Source organism: Mobula hypostoma, chromosome 2 (genome assembly GCF_963921235.1).
Source record: "Mobula hypostoma chromosome 2, sMobHyp1.1, whole genome shotgun sequence".
In the NCBI taxonomy this organism is placed as follows: Eukaryota; Metazoa; Chordata; class Chondrichthyes; order Myliobatiformes; family Myliobatidae; genus Mobula; species Mobula hypostoma.
The window spans coordinates 155,040,485-155,057,873 of record NC_086098.1 but is presented as its reverse complement, the minus strand read 5'-3'; the positions used below and the strand labels follow the sequence as shown (position 1 = coordinate 155,057,873).

At 42.0% G+C, this 17,389-nt stretch overlaps 1 protein-coding gene across 3 annotated transcripts in view; it reads left to right on the top strand.

Annotated features, from left to right (window-relative positions):
* The window catches only part of zgc:63587 (uncharacterized protein LOC393431 homolog), a 218,400-nt gene that overhangs the window by 22,378 nt on the left and 178,633 nt on the right, over positions 1–17,389 (top strand). For all 3 annotated transcript variants that reach the window (XM_063040895.1, XM_063040896.1, XM_063040897.1), the window contains one exon: positions 5,409–5,457. In XM_063040895.1, the coding sequence (XP_062896965.1) occupies positions 5,437–5,457 (21 nt within the window). In that variant the 5' untranslated portion in view covers positions 5,409–5,436. The remainder of the gene's footprint in view (positions 1–5,408; positions 5,458–17,389) is intronic.

Below are 17,389 nucleotides of genomic sequence, written 5' to 3'. Positions count from 1 at the left end.
TTCAGCTTCTCTTTTTCAAATTTCACAGTGAACTCAATCATGTTATGATCACTGCCTGCTAAGGGTTCCTTCACCTCAATCTCTCTAATCACCTCCGGTTCATTACACAATACCCAATCCAGTACAGCTGATCCCCTAGTGGGCTCAACAACAAGCTGTTCTAAAAAGCCATCTCGCAGACATTCTACAAATTCTCTCTCTTGAGATCCACTGCCGACCTGATTTTCCCGATCCACTCGCATGTTAAAATCCCATAGAAACATTTTGAATGTTGAAAGGGTTTGACAGAGTAGATGTGGAAAGGCTGTTTCCCTTGGTGGGTGAGTCCAGGACAAGAGGCCACAGACTTAGAATTAGAGGGTATCCATTTAAAATAGAGATGAGGAGAAATTGTTTTAGCCAGGGGGTCATGGATTTATGGAATTCGTTGCCACATACAGCTGTGGAGGCCCGATCATTGAGGGTGTTTAAGGAGGAGATTGATAGGTATCTAATTAGTCAGAGTATCAAGGGATATGGGGAAAAAGCCAGAAATTGGAACTAGATGGGAGAATAGTTTAGCTCATGGTGGAGTGGCGGAGCAGACTCAATGGGCCTAATGGGCCTTTGTCTTGTGTTCTTTTGAAGGTAGGAAAATGGGTTTTTGAGAGGGATAATAGATCGGCCATGATAGAATGGCGGACCAGACTTATTGGGCCAAATGGCCAAATTCTGTTCCAGTATCTTATGGTCTCATAGACTGGAAATTGAACAGGTTCTGTACTGCCAGAGTAGCATGTTGTGCTATCTGTACGTATATTTGTTCTCAAAATAAACATATACAGATCATGGAATCTCACCTAGAAGTTGCTGTTTTCTGTGCTGGTGCGCTGCAATCTCATCCAAGGTGCTTTTCTTGGGCTCTGAGTTGATATGAGTATGTCTTTGAGATAAGTCTCATTAGTCTGCTGAAAAATTCAAGATCCAGATACTGTGGAGCTTTATCTATGGCACTGATTATGTGAGTGGGCTGGTGAGATTTAAAATGAACTCAGCAGTTGTGTCTGGAGTATAGAAACTTTTAAGTGTTTGGAACAGGGGGATTCTGGAATGTTTGTGTCATTGAGTCAGGGTGGAAATGTCTTCATGCGGGTCAATAATGTATGAACTCCAGAATCCTCTGTACATTTTATTGTTCAAATATGTCACAGATGTGTTCTGGTGCAGCCAATTGCTTGGTCTAATAAACAACATAATGGAAGATCTCTGATGCTCCAGACGATACAGTGCCTTGTAAAAGTATTCAGCTCCCAACCCTTTGGTCACATAAATGAGTATTGCAACCAGGGACTTCGATTAATTTAACTGAGAATTTTTATTTGGGTATCACATCGTCCTTTTTTTTTCCACAGTACAGCCCAAAAGCAGGGAAAGTAGTAAAGTATGAAAAACTAGAAATTCAAAAACTGGAATGTCAGCAGTTCAGGAAGTATTCTTTGCTTAGTATTTAGTTGAAGCACCTCTCCCAGCTATTACAGTTTCTTCTTCTTTTTGGATATATCTCTTATTAGCTTTCACAATGTGATAGAGCAAGACTTGTCCATTCCTCCTTGCAAAATTGCTCAGGTTGCGTCAGATTAGTTGGGGAGCGGCAGTGGACAGTGATCTTGAGATCTTGCCAGAGATGTTTGATCAAGTTAAGACCATAAGATCAGAAGGCATGGAAGCAGAACTAAGCTAATCAGCCCATTGAGTCGGCTTTGCCATTGATCGTGACTGATCTATTTTTCTCTCAACCCCATTCTTCTGCCTTCTCCCGTAACCTTTCATCCCTGACTTATCAAGGATCTATCAACCTTTACCTTAAATACACCTAATAACCTGGCCTCATACCTACCTCTGGCAACGAATTCCATAGATTCACCAACCGTCTGGCTAAAGAAATTGCTCCTCATCTCTGTTCTTAATGGATATCCCTCTATTCTGAGGTTACGCTCTCTGGTCCTAGACTCCGTCACTATAGGAAATATCCTCTTCATAATCACTCTATACCTTTCAACTTCCAATAGATTTCAATATGATCTCTTCTGTATTTTAGTGAATACAGGCCCAGAGCCATCAAATTTGCCTCATATGATAAGCCTTTCGCTCCTGTGATAACTTTCGTGAACCTCCTTTGAGCCCTCTCCAATGTTAGCATATCGTTTCTTAGATAAGGGATCCAAAACTGCTCGAAATTTTCCAAGTGAAACCTCACCAGTGCCTGATAAAGCCTCAGAATTACATCCTTGTTTTCACATTGCATCCTGTAAGGTCAGGGCTCTGGGCCACTCAAGGACATCAATTTTCTTCATTTGAAGCCACTCCATGGTTACTCTGGCAGTGTGCCTTGGGTTGTTGTCCTATTGAAGCTGCAGAAGATCGTGAACACGGTGCAACACATCACACAAACCAATCTTCCGTCCGTGGACTCATTTTACACCACACGCTGTCAGAGCAGTGCTGCCAGGATAATCAAGGACACGACCCACCCAGCCAACAGACTTTTCGTCCCTCTTCCCTCCGGGAGAACGTTCAGGAGCTTGAAGACTCATACGGCCAGATTTGGGAACAGTTTCTTTCCAACTGTGATAAGACTGCTGAACGGATCCTGACCCAGATCTGGGCCGTACCCTCCAAATATCCGGACCTGCCTCTTGGTTTTTTTGCACTACCTTACTTCCCATTTTTCTATTTTCTATTTATGATTTATAATTTAAATTTTTAATATTTACTAATTTTAACTATTTTTAATATTTGATATTTATAATCCAGGGAGTGTGAAGTGCAGAATCAAATATCGCTGTGATGATTGTACGTTCTAGTACCAATTGTTTGGCGACAATAAAGTATAAAGTAAAGTATTGAAAGATGAATGTCCTCCCCAGTTTAGGGGAGGCTAGAAGGTGTTTAGCGAGGATCTCTCTGTATTTAGCAGTATTCATCTTCCCATCAAATCTGACCAGACTTCCAGTCCGTGTTGCTGAAAGGCATCCCCATAGCATGATGCTACCTTCACCATACTTTACAGTAGTGATGGTGTAACCAGGCTGATCCACAGTATTAAGATTTACAGCACACTTAGTGTTGAGGCCAGAAAGTTCCACTTCAGTCTCATCCAAGCACAAGATCTAACTTCCACATCTTTACAGTATCTTCTGAGTGATGCCTTGCAAAGTTTTTACAGGCAAAGATATGCCTTTTTTTTTTAGCCGGGGCTACATTCTTGCTACTCTTCCATAAGTACCCCTTTTGTGCAAGGCCTTAGAGATTGTCGAGCCATGAACTTCGTCTTCAGTTGCGGCCACTGACTTCTGCATCTCACTCGGACTGACTTAGCATCACAGTGACCTTTCTTACAAGTGTCGTTCTTCGGTGATTAAATTTAAAGAGGCTGCCTGACCTAGGTAGTGTGGCTGTAGTTTCAACTTTTTTCCACTTTTTCATGATGGACTGCACTGAGCTGCAAGGTTTGTTTAGTGCTTTTGAGATGGTCTTGTATTTTATTGTCAGGAATTGTTTGTTTGAAGACTTACATCAGCTACCAACATGTTCAAAAACATTTGTACAATGGGTGTTTAGTGAATGTTGTTAAGTCGCAAAATCAGTTTTAAACTCTGCTGGTATATCTGTAGTGAGTAAAGTGGTTTTGTTATTATTGATTCTAGTACAACATAGTCTCCCAGCTTTTGCACCCCAGATAAGTGTTTGTTTTTGCTTCAGGAGTGCATATTTATAATAAATTAGATGATATAGGCCTGGTGTTATCCTTGATTCATATTTGAAGTTTAAATTCCACATAAAGTAACCAGAGCAGCATTTCTACTCTTAAGAAATATTGCAAAGGTACATCTGGTTCTGTCATGTAATAATGCTGAAAAATTATTTCATGCTTTTATATGGAATAGACTAGGTTACTGCGATGCACTTTTTTCTGGCCTTCCTAAGCAATCTATTGACAAACTTCAACTCATTCAGAACAATGCTACTCAATTTTTAACTAAAACCATGATGAGGGAGCATATCACTCCCATCCTAATTACTCTGCTTTGACCTCCTGTATCTTTTAGAATTGATCTTAAAGTTCTCTTACTTATTTTTAAAGCTCTTCATTGTCTGGGACCAGAGTTCATCATAGAACTGCTTTTGCTTTATAATCCTTCTCCACACAGGTCAGCTTTTTTGAACTACACTCTTAAACTGTGGAATTCAATGCCTAAAACTATAAGGGATGTAGACTCAGTTTAAACACCAGCTTAAAACCTATTAATTTAACCTTACTTTTAACTAACATCTTTTTGTCGTTCATTGTCATGCTTATGTTTATTTTTATTTTTATGTTTGCACTTTATCTAATCATGAAGCACTTTGAACTACATCATCTGTATGAAAAGTGCTCTATAAGTTACCTTTATCATTTTGAGTTAAGTTTGTTTATTTTCCAAAATCAGCAGGCAATGACAATGTGGTTCAAGTCATCACTCTAGTTAATTTTGGCTTCAGTGTGCACAAGACCATAAGATATAGGGGCAAAATTAGGCCATTTGGTCCATCGAGGCTGCTCTACCATTCCATCATGGCTGATTTATTATTCCTCTCAACTCCATTCTCATGCCTTCTCCCTGTAACCTTGGGCACCCTGACTAATCAAGAAACTGTCAACCTCTATTTTAAATCCACCCAATGACTGTAGAAAACATCCTCTCCACGTGCCTTCTATCTAGTCCTTTCAATATTCAGCAGGTTTCAGTGAGAATCCCCTCATTCTAAATGCCAGTGGATACAGGCCCAGAGCCATCACGTACTTTTCATATGTTAACCCTTTCATTCCTATAATCATTCTCATGACACATCTTTTCTTAGATAATGGGCCCAACACTGCTCACAATATTCCAAGTGTGGTCTGACCATTGCTTTATAAAGCCTCAGCATTGCATCCTTGCTTTTATATTCTAGTCCTCTTGAAATGAATGCTAAGATTGCATTTGCCTTCCTTACCAGTGACTCAGCCTGCAAGTTAACCTTTAGGGAATATTGCATGAGGACTCCCAAATCTATTTCTACATCTAATTTTTGAATTTTCTCCCTGTTCAGAAAATAGTCTAGGCCTTTATTCCTTCTTGCAAAGTGCATGACCATATAATTCTCTGTACTATATTCCATCTGCTACTTCTTTGCCCATTCTGTCAATCTGTCTGAATCCTTCTGCAGGCTCTCTACTTCCTCAGCACTACCTGCTTTACCACCTATCTTAATTTTGCATCATCTGCAACAACATCTAATGAAGTGAATGGCTTTCAGCACCATTTCTTCATTGTGTGTTCTGTGCTGGTAGTTTTAATGTTCCTGATTTGTTCTGTTAATTCCATGTATGTATTTTTTTCCTTCAGATTTTGAGCTGTGAAGTTAAACGCCAGCATGTCAACAGAAAAGGCAAAGGTTAGTAACTTAAATGAGTAGCTACATGATTGCATTCGTTGAACTGAAACTCGGAGTGATTTAATAATGCCCGCTTCACTTACACAATTCATTTAAAATGCCTTTTGATAAAACATTCCTGAAATGGCCATAGGTGTTGTTGTAAGATGTTTGGAGAAGTGTGCGTGTGTGTGTGTGTTGCAACATTGGAGCTTTGTTACATTCATGCTTGTGTGAAGTCTGAAACAGATGGAACGAGTTGAAACTCTGGCAATTGTAAATAATGCAAGAAAACGTGTATATTTTCCCTTGGCTGACGAGTCCACACTTTTGTTGGGGGGGGCAGGTGTTGGGTGGGTGCAGAGAGTAGTTAGTCTTAAAGTATTTGTAAACCCATTCAGAACAGAGGTGGAGAAATTTAAGCTAAAATTGATTATTGACTTTCAATTCCAAATTCGTCGGACTATTGTTCATTTGGTTTACTTTCCAGTGAACTGGTACAATTAAATGACATCAATAGCTTTGATCAACCATAAATTCTAGTTATAAATATAAATTCCTTATTAAGGAAGTTCCTGGTACAAGTTTTAGGTATTTCACTGCGTTATCTGGAATTGTTTAATTATTTACAACTATTTCTTGAACAGTATGAGAAGAAAGCAGTTCATTAAGTGCAGCGATTGTTCAAACTTCAAACCAGTTTTCCTGTATATACATGATTGTCTTTGCAGTTTCTGTATTCTCTGATTTAAGGTTTACTATCTGTGCCCCACCTAAACAAAAATCTGGGAAATGTGAACAATACACCAGATTGAAGAATTATGGTGAACCCAGGCTTACTAAACTATTAAAATTAAAATAGGCTAATAAAACAGTGGGATAAGTTGCAACAGTATCTGGAAGAGTGGTGGAGGGAGGAGTGCATGATTTGTGATACATGTGTATTCTAGTTAGTACACATGAACTATAAACTGTTCATATGTCAGCATTTATTGTCAGTGGCAGTTCTGGTGCCGGGGCTCAGCTGCCATCTTCTCCTCCGCACAGGTTCATTGTGTTACATACACATTATTTTTGTGCACAATAGCCTATGGATTTAATGTTCTTTTATCTATTCTTTAATACAATCTCAAACTCAAGCGAACATTTGAATTGCTGCTTATCTGATTACTTTAAATGCAGAATAGTCTTCATGTCACATTCAGTGATCTGCAGTGTGGGCAGTTATATCCTTAAATCCTTCTGAGGTTTGTCACTTTTCTCATAATGTTTTTATGGAAGATGCCTAATAGTTGCCTGAATAGCTCAGGATGAAGAAACAAACTTTTTAGTTTTAAGAAGGGATACACTTGGTATGCATCTATTGTTTAGTTTGCATTTCTATGAGTTCTGTCTGGAGCTCTCTTCAGATGTGTTGAGTTTTTTCATACAACATGTAGTGGTAACTTGTGTTCCATGTGCTGTGCATGTAAGCATTACAGTGAACTGTGCCTTTTCATTCTCCAAAGGGCTGAGGAAGTTCTGTTTCTAAACAACAATATGCCATTACTGTGTTCAGGGAAAGTGGTTGCATGCCATGCTTTACAATTCCATTTTATACCCTTTGGCAAATTTAGCTTTGCTCCTTTTCATCTTATCCATAGGTTTCAATTTTGTTAACAAGTTTAATGTACGGTACTTTTTTATTATGAGTCATTCATAAACTCAGCATTACTGCATACTGTTGTTCATCTCATCAAAAAATTCCGTCAAATTAGTCAGATAGGATTTGATCTGAACAGGTCCATGCTGCTTCTTTATTGGCTTGTGCTGGTTCAAGTGGTTTATCAATTCGCACCCCCCCCCCCCCAACGCACAATGTTTGAACACATAAGACATAAATGTTTCATTTGACTTGGCTAACAATTTCCATATAAAAATTATTAAGAAGATTTAAAGGGATAAAAGTAAAAATTAATGTTTCAATGCAAGTATAAATTAAAACGATGAAATCATCAGTGGCTGTTTTGAATCCTTTACATATCTTGGATAAGATCTAATTATATTAGCCCAGTTACATTTCAGGAATGGTTTCTAGGAGCTCAAAGTATCAGTATTGTTGAATACAGTTTCTTCTTATTGATCAAGACTAGTTTAAAAAAAGGTAGCATACAATGGTGAACAAATAAACAAATGATCAAGTTCAGCACAGTTATCCTGATAACAGGAGTAGTTCATATATTTCTCTTAAAACAATACAATTAAATTAGATTTACTGATGGGACACTTAAAAATGCTTTAGATGGAAAGTATAATTGAGTAGACGTTGATAAGTATTGCTCTGCCATCTGAGGCTCTAAGGTTATGTTGAACTGTAGAGACAGCTTCTCTCCCTGGCATAATGCTCGGAACACATCCTTGGTGGGGGAGGAGGGGTGGGGAGGAGATCATATGATTAGAGTCATAGAGTTGTACAGTGTAGAAAGAGCTCCTTTGGTCTAACACTTTATGTTTATTTGCATAAATTCCCTATCCCTCTATGCCTTGGTTATTCAAATACATATCCAGGTAAAAGAACAATTCATTTGAAAACTCAATTTAATATTACTTAATATAGTGATTGAGAAATTTGTACTAAGGTAGAACATTGTTAACCTGTGGTTTGCTTGTTCTGAAATGCTAGTGGTTTGGCATTCCGTCCCTATTTCTCTTTAAATTCTCACATCTCTATTTCCCACACTTTTAAGTTCATAAGGCTTTGTGAAAATATTGTCATACTACTGTGTAATATCTAAAAACGTGAATGTGTTCAGATGTTAATAGTTGCAATAGCTGATAGTCTGGAAAATCTGCTGGCCTGGAATTGCCAAGGCCCTGAAGGTGCTGGGTTATCAGAATTTTATTGAATGTGTGTTGGCATAAGCTGAGCAGGGAACCAGCTTGACCAAACCAGATGGGTTTCTTCAGTAATTTGTGGAACTCTGTATGCATTTAGCTCATCCCTTAGAAGTTGAACTTGTTAAAGTAGAGAATATGTCATGTAAATGATAGCATTGTTTATGTGGTGCAGTTTCATGGTAAACTATTGTAAGCTGAGAACAGCACATGTTTATTATGGCTTTACAGTGTATTGAGGAATTTGGGTCCATGCCCTAAACAGATAAGCATCTGTGTCAAGAAGGATTTACTCAGGAGTTGTGAGGATGGGTTTTTGATGGAATGGGAATGGTAGTGGTAAATTTCTTGTAATTGGTGAACTACCTTTCTTTGTGTGTAGGACTTCCGTAGTTTGGTTTCACCACCTAAATTTGGTTTATCTTTTATATGTGACTTGGTAAGTTGTTATACGGACCGCTCTTGTCTCTTTCTTGAGCTGAGTGGGTTGATATAGTGCCTCCCTATTAACAGTGTATTTATTCGTTATTTTAACCTAGGTGTGAGATTTATGATTTGATAAATGATGCTGTTTCGTTCCATGTTGCAGCATTAACTATTCAGACAGTTGTGCATCAGTATAGCTTATCATGCCAGTCGCCAATTTGTTAGCAATGGGTTTTGTTTTTTTATATATATAGTTCCTAAAATGTTGAGTGTGTGTATTCAGGATTCTGTACCACCTCTCTGAGGGTAGTAATAAGAGAGCATGTCTTGGGTAATTGGGAGTGTGTTCTTAATAATGGATGTCAACTTTTTCAGCCATGGCCTTTTGAAGATGTCCTCTGCTGGTGAGGCTTGTGCCCATGATGGAGCAGTCCGAATTTGCAACCCTCTGCATCTTTTTCTGATCCTGTGCAGTGGGCGCTCCATACCAGACAGTGATGCATCCAGTTGGAATGCTGTCCGTGGTACATCTGTAGAATTTTGCGAGAGTCTTTGGTGACAAATCAATTCTGAATTATAACTGCTGTTGTGCCTTTCTTGTAATTACATCTATATGTTTGGCCCAGGATAGATCTTCAGAGGTGTTGACACCCAGGAACTTGAAAACTGGTCACCTTTTCCACTTGTGATTCCTTGATGAGGAGGACTGATGTGTGCTCCCTCAACTTGCCCTTCATAAAATCCATAATCAGTTCCTTGGTCTTACTGATGTTGAGTGCAAGTTTGTGACACCACTCAACCAGTTGATCTAGCTCGCTCCTCTAAGCCTCCTGCTCACCATCTGAAATTCTACCAACAATCAGTGTTTTGTCAGCAAATTTGTAGATGGTGTTTCAGTTCAGGGGTGTGGCGCGTGACCAAGTGGCTAGGGCATTGGGCTCACAATCTGAAAGTCGTGGGTTCAAGTCTTGGCCAAGGCAGCTTGTTGTGTCTTTGAGCAAGGCACTTAACCACACACTGCTCCAGTTTCACCCAGCTGAAAATGGGTACCAGCAAATGCTGGGCGGTTAACCTCGTGATAGACTGGCGTCCTATCTGGGGGGCGGGGGGGGGGGGAGTCTCGTACTCTCAGTTGCTTCACGCCACAGAAACCGGCATAAGCACTGGCCTGATGGGCCACTTGGCTGGGGACAGACTTTAACTTTAACCTTTAACAGTTTGGGGAGGGGTGGGATTGCTAATTCTACACAGCTGAAACTTAGTCACCTTATTTTTGCCGGAAAAGGTTGCGCAAACTGTTCTGACAATTTTCTTATTTTTTCCAATGCCTCTGATGACTAACTATGGAAAAATTAAATAAAAAATTCATAGTCCTCTTGTCTCAGTAATTTTCTTAAAGGCATCCAGCATTGTTGGAGACTTAGCCTCATCTGCACAGACTCTTATAGTTGTATTGAGATAAGCATAACGTCCTCATAGTCATGAGATTGAAGTTTTGGTAACTGTTATGTGCATGGTCATAGAGGAATGGGCATGGAGGGGGTGGATGAAGTCACTTTTCACAAATCCCTGTGCATTCTGTGAAAAGTGTCTTCCAGTTTTTAAGGCCCAGTGTATTTTTTGCAAAGCTGCATTCAGACTCAGTTGAACCAGAGGTAAAGCTTTCAGCAGAATCATCACCAACCCTTTTGTTTGTTGTAGAAAAAATGAACCAGGAATCATTTTATTGGCAGGACTTGTCACTTCTTTTTCTGTGACTAAGCAGCTAGTGTTTAGCCTTCACTATAGTCCCCAATAATGAAATTCTCAAATGACAATAGCTATCAGTGTTTTGAGGGTAAATAATATATTCAACATACTTAATTTATAGATGAGAGATAATTAATTGAAGCTGTTTGTGGAATTGGTTATTAATTTGTATTAGAACTTTTATGCATTACATTCTGGTATGGAAACACCAAGGCCCTTGAACAGAAAATCTTCAAAAAAGTAGTGGATTCGGCCCAGCACATCAAGGGTAAAGCCCGCTCCACCATTGAGCACATCTACATAAAGCGTTGTCGCAGGAAATCAGTACCCACCCTCAGGGACCCCCACCACCCAGGATGTGCTCTCTTCTCGCTACTGCCATCAGAATTAAGGTACAGGAGCCTCAGGAGTCGCATCACCAGGTTCAGGAACAGTTACTACCCCTCAACCATCCGGCTCTTGAACCAAAGGCGATAACTTCACTCAACTTCACTTGCCCCATCATTCAAATGTTCCCATAACTCACTTTCAAGGATTCTTCATCTCAGGTTCTCAATATTTATTATTTATTTATGTAATTTCCCCCCCCCTGCCCCCCGTAATTTGCCCAGTTTGTTGTCCTTTGCACAGTGGTTGAGTGCCCAAGTTTGTGTGGTCTTTCATTGATTACATTATAGTTAAAATTCTATTATGGATTTATTGAGTATGCCTGCAAGAAAATAAATCTCAGGATTGTATATGGTGACGTGCACTTCGATAATAAATTTACTTTTGAACTTTGAGCTTTTGTTCTTGGTAGAGTAATTTCCTTTATTAATTGACAGAGGTCTATATTAAAAATTGAGCTGAGGTAAACAATTACTCTGCATTTTATAGGATAAAAATATAAAAGATTGATAAAGATGCACAGCATTTTAAAGTACTGTGAATTTCTGGGGGGGGGGTGTGGAGGCATGTGACCAACAAGCCACCACTGTATTTTTAATGACCAGTGCAGGTTATTGTTCTTGTGTTAAAATGCTTTTGCAGGATTATGGTGGGAAGTTCAAGTTCATTTATTGTTACATTTTACCTTGGGTTGTAAAGTTATTCGCATGTATATTTGTGGGTCACTCTGACTGTAACTGGGGTGTGTAATAATCAGGCAAGTTCTTCCCTGGGTCGTAGTGCCCGGTCTGTTTTTGTGTTTATCACAGTGAAAACAGTTGTTAAGTTATACAAGCTGTTCTCGTCTGTTATCCAAATATCTATATCTATATCTATATCTATATATATATATATATACATACACACACACACACACACACACACACATATATATATATATATATATATATATATATATATATATATACACACACACACACACACATATATATATATATTCTGAAGTAGACAACCTAGAATAATTATATTATATAAGTAATTGGATTGTTTTGCAAGGTATTATTATAACAGGAGTTGGTACGTGGCCAAGTGGTTAAGGTGTTGGTCTAGTGTTTTGAAGGTCGCTAGTTCGAGCCTTGGCTGAGGCAGCGTGTGTGTCCTTGAGCAAGGCACTTAACCACACGTTGCTCTGCGACGACCCCGGTGCCAAGCTGTATGGGTCCTGATGCCCTTCCCTTGGACAACATTGGTGGCGTGGAGAGGGGAGACATGTAGCATGGGCAACTGCTGGTCTTCCATACAACCTTGCCCAGGCCTGCGCCCTGGAGACCTTCCAAGGCGCAAATCCATGGTCTCATGAGACTAACGGATGCCTATATTATAACAGATGAATGTTCATTTCATTGTAGTACTGTAATTAAGAGTGAATCCTGTGCTGGAAAAGTGTGCTTTCCTCAGAAGAAATAAGGTTTTGATAGGACTCAAGTGCGATGATGAGTCTCAGCATCAGACACTCTTCCTTCTGACTTGCCGAGGAGTGGTGGGTAACTGCGGTAAACACATTGGGGAGTTGGAGAATTTTATTCTCAAAATATGAAGATATGAGAATAGTCTGATGTAAGTTCCATATCACTTAGGGCACATATTCTAGTTAATTCATTGTAAATATTTTTATTTTGGCAGTATATTTCACATTGTAACAAACACTGTCAATAACATTCTTCTGGGCGATCTTCTAGTCCAGTTTCTCTCCACAACTCAGGATTTGTGGAGAGAACTTGCCTCACTACAGGAACGATGTGGAAACCATGGAATGGGCGCAGAGGAGAATTACAAGGATGTTGCCTGGATTGGGGAGCATGCCTTATGAGAATAGGTTGCGTGAGTTCGGCCTTTTCTCCTTGGAGCGACGGAGGATGAGAGGTGACCTGATAGAGGTGTACAAGATGATGAGAGGCATTGATTGTGTGGATAGTCAGAGGCTTTTTCCCAGGGCTGAAATAGTTGCCACAAGAGGACACAGGTTTAAGGTGCTGGGGAGCAGGTACAGAGGAGATGTCAGGGGTAAGCTTTTTACTCAGAGAGTGGTGAGTGTGTGGAATGGGCTGCTGGTGACGGTGGTGGTGGCGGATACGATAGGGTTTTTTAAGAGACTCCTAGATAGGTTCATGGAGCTTAGAAAAATAGAGAGCTATGGGTAACCCCCGGTAATTTCCAAGGTAATGACATGTTCTTCTCAGCTTTGTCTGCTGAAGGGTTGTGTGATAGATTTTCTATGTTTCTACGTAAATGCTCACCATATTGGTGTCAGGAGTGGGATCAGAAATTGATGATGAGATGGAAGAGCTGAAGACTGGGTGTGCGGGAGAAGGACCTGGGAACCGAGCATTGTGCCTTCCCAGGGAACGCTGACAGGCTGAGTGTGCCCAGGTTCCCCAAGCTGGGGGACATAGCGGGGCACCTCACCCACCTCCCTCTTGGCCCGCCGTGGAGAAGCAAATACACCAGAGCCATGGGAAGATCGGCACCATGACAGAATGCCACCTGAGCAAGAGGAAGACTTACGGCCCTTGACAATTAACGCCATAAGATCCACCCTGAACCTCCCAAATACAATGGTACCAGCAGCCAAGAGCCTGACCAGGAAGTCAAACTTGCCACATGGCACAATGGGTGGGACCCCACCAAGACGGTGGCATTCTTTGTCCTGGCATTGGACAGTGCCTGCGGGCCCTCCATGACCTGACGCCGGCTGAGCTGCGTGACTATAGAGCCCTCAGAGCGGTACTTCGAGCAGAGGCCATTGGAGGAAGCAGTGACGGAAGAACTGTGCAGCAGACAGCACCCTATGGGAGAAAGCCAGGGGTGTTTGCAGCAGATCTCCACCACTGTGCTCGGCATGGCTACCTACAGTTCCCTCCTGTGGCCCGGGGAGAGCTTGCTCTCTGTGCCTTTGTAGGCCAGATGCCAGAGTGCCTTTGGCAGTATGTTTGCCTGGCATCACCATCATCGCTGGCTGAGAATGCTGGCAGAGCTGGAGAAGCAATTTTAGGTTCCCAAGGTGCGCCAGCCTCCCCCACATGCCATGAAGCCAGTCTTGTGTCACTGAGGCAGTGGTGGAACCTGTGAGAAAGGCCCAACCAGTGCCGTGCTGACCCCACCGGGTACCAGAACAATCTCTGATACTGGTGTGGCGAGGCAGGCTACTGGGCCTGGAACTGCTCTGTACCAGCACCACGCCACAGCCCAGTGCAGCCATCGGAAATGGATGGTGCTTCTCGAGACCTCCAGCAGGGTCGCTCCATTGTTGCCTCTTTGGGTGAGCCGTTTGGGTGTAGAGCTAGGCTCATATGTGGACTGTGTGGTGGAGGGCATCAGATGCCATGCAGTGGTGGACACGGGGTCAACCATCACCTTCATCCGTTCGGGTGTCCTCCCCAGCATGGACTAGCCATCCCTGCCTGGCTGGACAGCAACGGTGGTCCAGCTGGCTATGGTCATCTACGACTGTGCGATGATGAGAGGGAAGAGGTGGGAAAAACAAAAAAAAAGACCACAAGGTCTGGCAAGCCGACATCCAGTTGTCCTGCATCATTGGGCTGGGCTTACTGTCCCACTGGGATGGGGGGGGGGGGTTGGTGTGCGGTGGGAGTGGCTGGCAACACTACCTCGGCACTGAAACCGTGGCTCTCTGACAGGGCAGCTGCCGGAAGTGGACCAGGCAGGCGCAGCAACAACCACCACCAGTCTTGCAGAGGCCCATGGCACTGCAGCACACTTTGCATTGGCCCAATGCACTGCAGCGGAACCAGGGGCAAGATGCAGAGGCAGTGAGGTAGACCTTTCCACCATCGACCAGCAGCTGCGTGGCGAGCAGGTGAGCAGTCCTATGCTGGCCTGGGTGAGGGGGATGGCTGAGCGTGGGACAACGGCTGGAGTGGGCAGGGGTCTCCAGAGACCAAAGTCCTGTACTCTCAGTGGGGTATGCTGAACATGCACGACTGGTTGCTGTTCCAGCGGTGGCTGCTTTCTGACGGCAACAGACATCTCCTGCAGTTGGTGGTCCCCAGGAGCTCCGTGCCACGGTGCTGCAGTTGATGCATGGGCTGGTGGGGGCCGGCCATTTCAGTGTTGCAAAGACATTGGGCAGGCTGCACGAACGCTTCTACTAGCCTGGGTACAGACAAGACAAGACGTGGAGCTGTGATGCTTGCACATCCCAGAGGGGCCAGACCATGTGTCTAGGCACCAATGGAGCAGCACCTGGTGGGGACCCCACTATGGGTCCACTGGATCTCCAAGAAGAAGGGACTATTTCTCCAAGCTGGGAAGCCACTGAAGAGGGGCTGGGAGATGTACTCGACCGCATCTTCAATGTGGTATATCGGACGGCAGAAGGCAGTTGTGCTACACTGGGACTGGCTGGCACTGTACTGGCCCTTGGCCATCACCAGCACAGCGAGGCTAAAGAAAGGAAATGATACACCATATGCCCTGCCTCTTGCCTCATCAAACACTACCTACCCTGGGGGGGGGGGGGCTCCAGAAATCCTCCGGCGCCCCAGCTGGCAGCGTTGACTACCACCAGGACTTTTGGACTTTGTTATGGTTTCTGGGGTTGCCGAGGATGGCAGACCCCTCGGATGGGAACAGTGTGATGCTCCAGGGTTGGGGGTGGGTGTTGCGTGTGATTGTCAGCCCGCCCCTGAATTTCTGATGATTTCTGTTTACTGTTCTTGTGTTAAAATGCTTTTGTGAGATTATGATGAGAAGTTCAAGTTCATTTTATTGTTACATTTTAGCTTGGGTTGTATAGTTATTGGCATGTGTGTTTGTGGGTCACCCTGACTGTAATTGGGGTGTGTAATAATCACCTGCCCTGTCTGTTTGTGACTGAGCAAGTTCTCTCCCTGGGTCATAGTGCCCGGTCTGTTTTTGTGTTTATCACAATAAAAAGTTGTTGAATTGTATAAGCTGCTCTTGTCTGTTGTGGACCAAATGCTCGCCGCAGTATTTTTAAGACAAAACTTATGACCTGTTTTAAAACACTAAGTTCACGTTCCAAGTTGTTGAACATGTGTTACATGCTCAAGGAGATCTGTTTTTTTGTGAGAATGATGTAATGGTCTTTTGGAGGTCACCTGATGTGATTTTCCCGCCGATGTGAGGTCACATGTGCCCCGTGACTATATAAGGGTCGACCCAGGTGACGCAGTTAGTTTTTTGACTTTGTAGATTTCCGGGTAGAATGTGCTGTATCTCTGTTTCTGTTGTGTGTTTGTTTTTGTGATGCAGTTTCATTTTTAAAACGATTGTGCGTTCTGTTGAAAGATTCCATATTATTGGACTGGAAATTTGTGGCTGGATGTGCCAATTTACTCAATTCCAACAGTTGAAGGGAGAGTGAAGAATTTATCGAAGGATCGAGAGAAGTCGGCATCGTTTGGCGGTTTAATAAAGAATCGACCTTATTGAGTCTTCGTTGGAGGAGTACCTGCATTGAGATAACTCTTGCCAGAAAGAGCAAAGAGTTCATGCAAAAAGATGCTCTCTCTCTCTCTCTCTAAAAGAATTTAAGGTCAGTCGATTTAAACTGTTTATTTTCGGCATCGTGAATCCTGTGGACAGGACCAGCAGTAAAGGTGCGTCTGTGAAGAAATCCTTCTCCAGAGAAGTCTCTCCCAATTGAAAGTGTAAATCTGTTGGATTTTTAAAGTTATCGCTTTAAGAACTATATCTGACTATCGCTTTAAGAACTATTTTTGCATTTAACGCTTTAAGAACCAGAGCCGAGTGGAGTTGGTGAACGGCTACGTACCTGTTAACCTCCGGTTAAAGTTTTCCTTTGTTTTTTTTTCCCTTATCGTTTATACGTGTTTAATAAATGTTTGGTTGTTTTTATATAACCTGTCTTGATTGATATTCATTGTTGCTGTTTACGTAACACATGTTATGATAAATTTTGCTGGATCTGTGATGAAAAGTTAGCTTGATATCTACTGTGAGAAGCACTTTATAGTTATAATTTACTATTGTAACAGCCTGTGATGCAGAAATGCAGGACCCCAATAACACCATAGTAATGACAGTTGAATGATTGCATTTTCTTTTTCCCTGCCACAAGTTGATAATGAATAGGTGCTGTCACTTGATATCCTTCAGTTTATGGAGCTTGATGGGATTGTGAAGCCATGTTTATGAGACTGAAAGTGTAATGAGGGAAATTTATATTTAATTTCAAATGCCATTGGGCACTTGTTGATAATGTACAGTGTAATGAGTGGAGTGGAAACTAGCCTTTTCTCCAGCACAGTCAAATTTGTTATGACGTAGTGGAATAGGAGGAAGGCATAATACATCTTAAAAGCATTAATAAGAAATCGAGGTTGGGAAGGGAGTGTGAATTTGTTTGTGGCTGACTGTACATGATAATGTGTGTGAGAAATAATGGGAGATGTGAGAAAGGAGAATTTTGTGTTCTGCCTATTTTTTCCCTATTTTCTTCAATGATTCAATA